The following is a 10,000-nucleotide window of genomic DNA, read 5'->3' as shown; positions in this document are numbered from 1 at the left end:
AGAATGAGGGAGATGGTGAGAGAGAGGGGCGGTGAGAGAGAATGGGGGAGACGGGGAGAGAGTGAGGGAGATGTCGAGGAGAGAATGAGGGAGATGGTGAGAGAAGGGCGGTGAGAAAGAATGAGGGAGATATCGAGGAGAGAATGAGGGAGATGGTAAGAGAGCGGGGGTGAGAGAGAGAATGGGGGAGACGAGGAGAGAATGAGGCAGTATGAGGAGAAGGAGATGTTGAGGAGAGAATGAGGGAGATGGTAAGAGAGGGGGGATGAGAGAGAGAATGGGGGAGACGAGGAGAGAATGAGGCAGATGAGGAGAAGATGTTGAGGAGAGAATGAGGGAGATGGTAAGAGAGAGGGGGGATAAGAAAGAGAATGGGGGAGACGAGGAGAGAATGAGGCAGATGAGGAGAGGGAGAAAGTGAGGGAGATGTTGAGGAGAGAATGAGGGAGATGGTGAGAGAGTGAGTGAGAGAGAGAATAGGGGAGATGTTGAGGAGAGAATGAGGGAGATAGAGAAAATGAGGGAGAGGGTGAGGAGTAAATGGAGGAGATGAGAGAATGAGAGAGAGAGAGAGAGAGAGAGAGAGAGAGAGAGAGAGAGAGAGAGAGAGAGAGAGAGAGAGAGAGAGAGAGAGAGAGAGAGAGAGAGAGAGAGAATGGGGAGATAGGGAGATGATGAGAGAGAAGGCGAAGAGAGAATGAGGGAGATGAGGATGAGAGAGAGAAAGGGGGAGACAATGAGAGAGAAAATGCGGAAATAAAGGAAATAAATAAATAAATAAAAAATATATATGAAATAATAAGAATGACAATAATGATAATCACCCTTATCATAATTATTATCATTGTCGTTATCAGTGTCAGCGCCGTCGCCATTCTTATCACTCGTGGCAGATCAATCATTGTCGCTTATAACTTCCCTGATCATAATTATCCTCCTCCACCTCCTTCCCATCCTCCTAATTATCCTCCTCCTCCCTACCCTATTTATCCTCCTCCTTTTCATCCCCATTCTACCAACTAATTACCCTCCTTCTCCTTCTTCTACTTCTCCTCTTCCTCCTCCTTCTTCTCCTTTTTCCTCCTCCTCCTTCTACTTCTTCTCTTCTCCTCCTCCTCCTTCTTCTCCTCTTCATCCTTCTTCTTCTACTTCTTCCTCCTCCTCTTCCTTCTTCTTCTTCTTCCTCTTCTCTTCCTCCTTCTTCTTCTCTTCCTCCTCCTCCTTCTTTTTCTTCTACTTCTTCCTCCTCCTCCTCCTCCACCTATCCCCCATTCTTCCTCCTCCTCCCCACCCTATTTATCCTTTTCCTTTTCCTCCCCATTCTACCAACTAATTATCCTCCTCCTCCTTCTTTTACTTATTCTCTTCTTCTTCCTCTTCCTCCTCCTTCTTCTACTTCTTCTCCTCTTCCTCCTCCTTTCTTCTTCTTGTTCTACTTCTCTTCCTCCTCCTTCTTCTTCTTCTCTTCCTCCTCCTCCTTCTTTTTCTTCTACTTCTCCTCTTCCACCTCCTCCTTCTTCTTCCTCCACCTCCTCCTCCTTCTTCTTCCTCCACCTCCTCCTCCTTCTACTTCTTCTCTTCCTCTTCCTCCTTCTTCTACTTCTTCTCCTCTTCCTCTTCCTCCTTCTTCTTCTACTTCTTCTCCTCTTCTTCCTTCTCCTCCTTCTTCTTCTTTTACTTCTCTTCCTCCTTCTACTTCTCTTCCTCTTCCTCCTCCTCCTCCTTCTTGTTCTTCTACTTCTTCTTCCTCTTCCTCCTCCATCTTCTTCTTCCTCCACCTCCTCCTCCTTCTTCTCTTCCTCCACCTCCTTCTTCTACTTCTCCTCCTCCTCCTCCTCCACCTACCCCACCATCCTTCCTCCTCCACCTACTCCCCCATCCTCCTCCTCCTACCCCATACCCCCCATCCTTCCTCCTCCTCCTCCCCCATTCCCCCCTATCCATCCTCCTACCCCATACTCCCCCATCCCCCCCAGCCCACGCCCACGGCCGCCTTCCCCGTGCTGGTGTGGTTCCACGGCGGGGGCTTCAAGTCGGGGAGCGGCGCCCCCCACCCGCGCCTGGCCGACGGGGGCGCCCTGGTCGTCGTGGCCGTGCAGTATCGCCTGGGACTCCTGGGTGAGCAGATGCTGGTCCCTAGGCCTTTTTTTTTTTTTTTTTTTTTATCATTATCATTATTTTTATTATTTTTATGTTTTGGGTGTTTTTGGCGGTGAAAGAAAGGTGTACGTTTTTATTTTATTTATTTATTTTTATTATATATATATATATATATATATATATATATATATATATATATGTATATATATATATATATATATATATGTATATATATATATATATATATATATATATATATATATATAATTTTTGTTTGTGTGTGTGTTTTTTTTTTCTTTATCTTTTTCTTATGATGATTTTGTGTGCTTCGTTTGTATGTTATTTTTGGATGTGTGTTTCTGTGTGTTTTTTTTGTGTGTGGAGGTTGGGAGGGTGAGAGGGAGGGTCTGTGTGTGTGTGTGTGTGTGTGTGTGTGTGTGTGTGTGTGTGTGTGTGTGTGTGTGTGTGTGTGTGTGTGTGTGTGTGTGTGTGTGTGTGCATACATACATATATATATATATATATATATATATATATATAGAGAGAGAGAGAGAGAGAGAGAGAGAGAGAGAGAGAGAGAAAGAGAGAGAGAGAGAGAGAGAGAGAGAGAGAGAGAGAGAGAGAGAGAGAGAGAGAGAAAGAGAGAGAGAGAGAGAGAGAGAGAGAGAGAGAGAGAGAGAGAGAGAGAGAGAGAGAGAGAGAGAGAGAGAGAGAGAGAGAGAGAGAGAGAGAGAGAGAGAGAGAGAGAGAGAGAAAGAGAGAGAGAGAGAGAGAGAGAGAGAGAGAGAGAGAGAGAGAGAGAGAGAGAGCAAGACAGACAGAGAAAGAAAGAAAGAAAGAAAGAAAGAAAAAAAAGCCTCAGTTCCCCAACGTGTTCCAAACGTGTTCGACTCTGACAAGCCCTCCTTGACCCAGGATTCCTATCCACGGAGGACGCTGTGCTGCCAGGAAATCTGGGGCTGAAGGACCAGGCGATGGCCCTCCGTTGGGTCAAGGACAACATCCGTGACCTCGGCGGCGACCCGGACAAGGTCACCATCTTCGGGGAGTCAGCTGGGGGGGCGTCGGTGCACTTCCATATCCTATCTCCGGGGTCAAAAGGTCAGTTGTCGTGTTTTTTTCTTTCTTTATTTATTTTTACTTATCTAATGATCTATTTTTCTTCTTGCTGTTCACTTCTTTTTTTTCTTTGGTTCTTTCTCTCTTTCTCTTTCTTCTGATTGTTTTTTCTCTCTCTCTCTTCTCCCTCCCCCTCCTCTTCATCTTCTTTCTCTCTCCTCCCCTTCCTCCTCCCTCTTTTCATTTTTCCCTCTCGTCCCACTCCTCTTCCTCTCTTTTATTTCTTATCCCCTCTCCTCTCTCCCCCCTTCTTCCTCGCTCTTTCTCCTCCCCTTCCTCCTCTCTTCCCTCTCACCCCTCCTTTCTCGTCCCTCTCCTCTTCATCTCTCTTTTTTCCCTCTCTCCGGTCCTCTCTCTTTTCACTCCTTTCCCTCTCCTCCCATTCCTTCTCCTCTATTAACTTCTTCCCACCCATCCTTTCTTGTCCCACTTCATTTTCTCTCTCTCTCCTCTTTTCACTCCTTTCCCTCTCCTCCCATTCCTCTTCCTCTATTTATTCCCTCTCACCCCTCCTTTCTCGTCCCACTTCTCTTCCTCTCTTTTCTTCCCTCTCCACTCCTTTCTCGTCTCACTCCTCTTTCTCTTTTCTTCCCTCTCACCTCTCCTCTTCCTTTCTCTTAATTTCTTCTCCCTTTCTTCCTCTCTATCTTCCCTCTCACCCTTCCTTTCTCATTTCCTCCTCCTCCTCCGCACCCGAATTATCGTCCTACTCCTCTTTCACTCTCTTCTTCCCTCTCACCCCTCCTTCCTCGTCCCACTCCTCTTCCTCTCTTTTCTTCCCTCTCACCCCTCCTTCCTCGTCCTACTCCTCCCTCTCTCTTTCTTCCCTCTCACCCCTCCTTTCTCGTCCCACTCCTCTTCCTCCCCTCTCCCCTCTCATCTCTCTTTTCACTCTCTTCCATCCCCTCCCGCCGTTCTTCCTCTTTATTAATTACTTTCCCCTTCTTCTCCCTCCCCAGGCCTGTTCGCCCGCGCCATCCTGCAGTCCGGCTCGGCGCTGTGTCCTTGGGCCACGGCCGCCAACCACGCCAAGATGGCCATCGAAGTCCTGCAGAAACTGAACTGCTCCGACGCCTCCTTCCCGCCCCTCGACAGCCAAGGACTCCTGAGGTGCCTGCAGGAGACGCCCATGCACGTCCTGCTGGAGCTGCCCAGTGCGGTGAGGAAGGAAGGACGCTTTCTATTTATTATTATTATTATTATCATTATTATTCACTTTCTTTTTTTCTTCTTCTTATTTACTTCCTTTTTTTTTTTTTTTTTTTTTTTTTTGCCTTTCTCTATCTATGTCTTTGTCTGTCTTCTTTATCTTTGTCTAATGTCTGTCTATCTGTTTCTCTGTGTCATTATCTCTCTGTTTCTCTCCTTCTCTCTCGTGTAATCCCTCGTTTCATCATCTTTCCTTACCTCCTCCCTCGCATGTATATGTGGCTATCTTTACAGTATATATACATATACATACATGTATACATATATGAATGTGTGTGTGTGTGTGTGTGTGTGTGTGTGTGTGTGTGTGTGTGTGTGTGTGTGTGTGTGTGTGTGTGTGTGTGTGTGTGTGTGTGCGTGCGTGCGCGTGTGTGTACATAACCCCCCGCCTAACGCACCATCACCCAACACCCCCATAACCAACAACCCCCAACCGAAGCCCCACCACCCCCACCCAAACCCCGCCCGAAGCCACTCCCGCCCCACAACCCACGTCCTCCTCCTCCTCCTCCTTCTTCAGGAGCTGAAGATCTCGGAGTTCGCGCCGCGGGTCGACGGGGCGTTCCTGCCGGCCCCCCCGGCGACGCTGCTGCAGGAGGGGAGGTACAGCGCCGTCGACATCCTCACGGGCACGGCGCAGCACGAGGGCGCCGCCTTCGTGGACTGTGGGTGGAGCAGGGGCCTCGCCTCGGGGTCCTGCTGAATCTGTCTGTCTGGCTGGTCGTCTGGTTGTGCCTGTCTGGCTGGTCGTCTGGTTGTGCCTGTCTGGCTGGTCGTCTGGTTGTGCCTGTCTGGCTGGTCGTCTGGTTGTGCCTGTCTGTTTGGGTGTCTGTCTGCATGTCTGTCTGTTTCTGTTTGTCTCTCTGTTACTGTCTGTATGCGTCTCTCTGTTTCTGTTTGTCTCTCTGTTACTGTCTGTATGCGTCTCTCTGTTTCTCTGTTTGTCTATCTTCCTCTGTCTGTTTCTGTGTCTCTGTTTATTTCTGTCTGTCTCTCTGTTACTGTCTGTATGCGTCTCTCTGTTTGTCTATCTTCCTCTGTCTGTCTCTCTGATTCTCTATTTCTGTCTGTCTCCGTTACTGTCTATATACGTCTCTCTGTTTCTCTATCTTCCTCTGTCTGTCTACATGTCGGTCTGTTTCTGTCTGTCTCTCTGTTTCTCTATTTCTGTCTGTCTCTCTGTTTCTCTATTTCTGTCTGTCTCTCTGTTTCTCTATTTCTGTCTGTCTCTCTGTTTCTCTATTTCTGTCTGTCTCTCTGTTACTGTCTGTATGCAAGTCTCTCTGTTTGTCTATCTTCGTCTGTCTGTCTGCTTCTCTGTTACTGTCTGTCTGAATGTCTCTCTGTCTCTTTTCTGGATGTCACATTTTTCTCTCTATTTTCCCTTTGTCTTTGACTATCTCTTATTCTCTTTCCGTTTTCTTTATCTTTATATCTGTATCTGCGTGTCTGCATTTGTTTGTATCCTACGTGTGTATACCTATAGATATACTAAAAGACATGTAATTGAAATTCCTGTACTTAAGCAATATCAACGCTTAAAAATAAATAAATTAATTAAATAAATAAATAAATAAAAATACAAAAGAAAGAAAGAAAAATATACGATAATACTAACGACAACAATAATTAAATAAAATTAAATCTAAAACTCGTTCTCCCCCCTCTCCTCCTCCCCCCAAGACTTCTTCTCGAGGGCCGAATTCCAGCGATACGTCACCGACCACTTCCCGACGGCCGTTCCCGAGATGCTCTTCCTCGAGGACGGGGATTCCCCGGCCGATCTGGCGCGCAGGATCTTCTTCCAGTTCGTGGGCGGCTTGAGGGCCTCCTGGGACGACGAGGAGGCGCTGGTGGAGGTAATGGCGGCGGTGGGGTTACGTACACGCATGCACGCACGCGCATATACACACACGTACACACACACACACACAGGCATACACACACACACACGTATACACAATACAGACACACATATACACACAGACAGACAGACATACAGACACACACACACACAGACAGACAGACATACACACACACACACACGCACGCACACGCATATACACATACACGCACACACACACATACATACACACACGCAAACACAATACAGACACACACACACACATGCACAATACAGACACACACACACGCATACACAATACAGACACACACACACGCAAACACAATACAGACACATACACAATACAGACACACACACACACGTATAAACAATACAGACACACACACTCGCATACACAATACACACACATACACACACGCATACACAATGCAGACACACACACACACGCATACACAATACAGACACACACACACACGCATACACAATACAGACACACACATACACACACAGACACACACACACACACACACATGTACACACACATACACACACGCATACACAATACAGACCCACACACCCATGCACAATACAGACACACACACACGCATACACAGTACAGACACACACACACAGATATACACACATACACACACGCATACACAATACAGACACACACACACGCATACACAATACAGACACACACACGTATACACAATACAGACACACACACACACGTGTATATACTGTAGATATATATACATGCGAGAGAAAGATTAGAGAGAGATGATGAAACTAAAGATAAATTGAAAGAGGTAAAGATAGATGACTATATAGATAGATACAGAGAGAGAGAGAGAGAGAGAGAGAGAGAGAGAGAGAGAGAGAGAGAGAGAGAGAGAGAGAGAGAGAGAGAGAGAGAGAGAGAGAGAGAGAGAGAGAGAGAGAGAAACAAACAAGACAGAGGGAGGTGGAGCAAGAAGAGATAGAAGAGAGTGAGGTAAAGAAAGCAGAGAGAGAGAGAGAGAGAGAGAGAGAGAGAGAGAGAGAGAGAGAGAGAGAGAGAGAGAGAGAGAGAGAGAGAGAGAGAGAGAGAGAGAGAGAGAAACAAACAAGACAGAGAGAGGTGGAGCAAGAAGAGATAGAAGAGAGTGAGGTAAAGAAAGCAGAGAAAGAGAGAGAGAGAGAGAGAGAGAGAGAGAGAGAGAGAGAGAGAGAGAGAGAGAGAGAGAGAGAGAGAGAGAGAGAGAGAGAGAGAGAGAGAGAGAGAGAGACAGACAGACAGAGAGAGCGAGAAAGAGAGACAAACAAAGAGAAATAGAACAAAAAGAGATAAAACAGATGAGAGAGAAACAAAGCAGAGCCTCTCCCTTGCAGATGTTCGGCCAAAGATTCAACATCGTCTGCCAGGATGAGACGGCGCTCCTGCACGCACGCACCTCGCCCGATAAGAAGGTCTTCGCCTACGAGTTCAGACACCGTCCCTCCGGCAGAGAGCGCTGTAGGGTTCCTGTCTGTCTTGCTGTCTGTCTGTCTGTCTGTCTGTCTCGACGGAATAAGAGGGAATCTAATCTACGTTATGGTTAGATAGATAGATAGATGTTTAGTTTGATAGATAGATAGATATATATTTAGTTTCATAGATAGATGTTTAGTTTGATAGATAGATAGATAGATGTTTACTTTGATAGATAGATAGATGGTTAGATAGACAGATAGATCTTTAGTTAGACTGATAGATAGATAGATAGATAGATGTTTAGTTTGATAGATAGATAGATGGTTAGATAGACAGATAGATCTTTAGTTAGACTGATAGATAGATAGATAGATAGATGTTTAGTTTGATAGATAGATAGATGGTTAGATAGACAGATAGATCTTTAGTTAGACTGATAGATAGATAGATAGATAGATGTTTAGTTTGATAGATAGATAGATGGTTAGATAGACAGATAGATCTTTAGTTAGACTGATAGATAGATGGTTAGATAGGCAGATATATATTGTTAGACTGATAGATAGATAGGTGGTTAGATAGACTGATAGATAGATAGGTGGTTAGATAGACTGATAGATATCTAATTAGATGGATAGATAGATAGATACACAGATTGATATTCAGACTGATAGATAAATAGATGGTTAGATAGAGGGATAGATAAAGAAACTGAAAATGTTTGTTTAAATTGAATAACAGTAATGACTGTGAAATCAGTTGGATAAATATATAGATAGACTGATAGATTCACAGGTAAATAGACAAATAGATGGATAGGTTGACCATAAGATAGACAGTACATAACAAAGCGAAATAGAAGAATGAAGACAAGACAGACAGACAGACAGATTGATGGTAAGACAGCTAACACCAATAAATCCGTAAATAAAAAAATAAAAAGAATTCGAAAAAAATGGAGACAATCTGACAGACAGACTCCTTTGGCCGCCAGACGTGGGTCACCTCGATGACCTTCCGTTCCTGTTCGAGGTCGACGCCGCTCCGCTCTCGAGGCCGGAGGACGTCTTCGTCAGCCACCTCATGACGGCCATGTGGACCAACTTCGCCAAGACGGGGTATGAGGATCACTCGTAATACCACGCACTCACTCACATACGCATGTACATACATACATATATATACATATATATATATATATATATATATATATATATATATATATGTATATATATATATATATATATATATATGTATATATATATGTGTGTGTGTGTGTGTGTGTGTGTGTGTGTGTGTGTGTGTGTGTGTGTGCGTGTGTGTGTGTGTGTGTGTGTGTAGATATAGATATAGATATGTATATATGTATATATACATATATGTATGCTTATCTATATACATACATACATAAAAAAATTATATATATATATATATATATATATATATATATATATATATATATATATATACATACATACAAGTACATATGCATATATATATATATATATATATATATATATATACATATACATATATGTATATGTACACACACACACACACATATATCTATCTATCTATCTATCTATATGCGCGTGTATTTGTATGTGGATTTGGGTTAGTGTGTGTATGTATGTCTTCATACAGTCCCACACATGCAGAAGAGCAGCATCTGTTCCTCAAAGCCCTTTAACCGAAGACCTCCTCCCTCCTGCAGGAACCCGACGCCTGACCTGGCCCTCGGATTCCGGTGGGCGCCCATGGCCAGCGGGTGCCTCAGCTTCCTGGCCATCACGCCCACGCCCACGATGCACCACGACACACGGCGAGAGGTTTTGAAGCCTATTTTGAATCTTTGTTTTGTTTTCTATCTGTCTGCCTGTGTCTCTCTCTCTCCCTTCTTTATCTTTCTCCCTACGTATCTCTCTTTCTCCTATCCTTCTCCATATGCCTCTCTCCCAGCACGTTTTTTTTTTCTTTTTTTCTTTTCTTTTTTGTCATAGTATTCGTTACGTTACGTCCGGACATTTAACAACTCACTCTCGCGCAACTATCTAATATTGATAAAAATGATAATGATAATGATGGTAAAAGTAATAATAATAACAATAATGATAATCATAGCAATACCGATAATAAAATGACCTCCCCACGAGTGACATTCCCTCCTCTGCAGGTGAGGGCCTTCTGGAGCCACCTGCCGCTGCCCCAGAACAGGCTGCTGTACCCTGCCCTCTTCGCCCCCGACGTCGCGC

The 10,000-nt window shown here is 44.7% G+C and overlaps 1 protein-coding gene across 1 annotated transcript in view; it reads left to right on the top strand.

Moving 5' to 3' along the window:
• The window catches only part of LOC113815264 (acetylcholinesterase), a 12,132-nt gene that overhangs the window by 2,043 nt on the left and 89 nt on the right, over positions 1 to 10,000 (top strand). The window contains exons 4-12 of the mRNA XM_070117761.1: positions 1,977 to 2,118; positions 3,016 to 3,201; positions 4,179 to 4,378; positions 4,949 to 5,093; positions 6,112 to 6,287; positions 7,667 to 7,790; positions 8,743 to 8,866; positions 9,463 to 9,577; positions 9,922 to 10,000. The exon at positions 9,922 to 10,000 is cut by the window's right edge and continues 89 nt beyond it. Coding sequence (XP_069973862.1) covers positions 1,977 to 2,118; positions 3,016 to 3,201; positions 4,179 to 4,378; positions 4,949 to 5,093; positions 6,112 to 6,287; positions 7,667 to 7,790; positions 8,743 to 8,866; positions 9,463 to 9,577; positions 9,922 to 10,000 — 1,291 coding nt within the window. The remainder of the gene's footprint in view (positions 1 to 1,976; positions 2,119 to 3,015; positions 3,202 to 4,178; positions 4,379 to 4,948; positions 5,094 to 6,111; positions 6,288 to 7,666; positions 7,791 to 8,742; positions 8,867 to 9,462; positions 9,578 to 9,921) is intronic.

Source organism: Penaeus vannamei, chromosome 41, assembly GCF_042767895.1.
Source record: "Penaeus vannamei isolate JL-2024 chromosome 41, ASM4276789v1, whole genome shotgun sequence".
In the NCBI taxonomy this organism is placed as follows: Eukaryota; Metazoa; Arthropoda; class Malacostraca; order Decapoda; family Penaeidae; genus Penaeus; species Penaeus vannamei.
The sequence above is the reverse complement of the archived record's forward strand: the minus strand, read 5'-3'. Positions and strand labels throughout refer to the sequence as shown.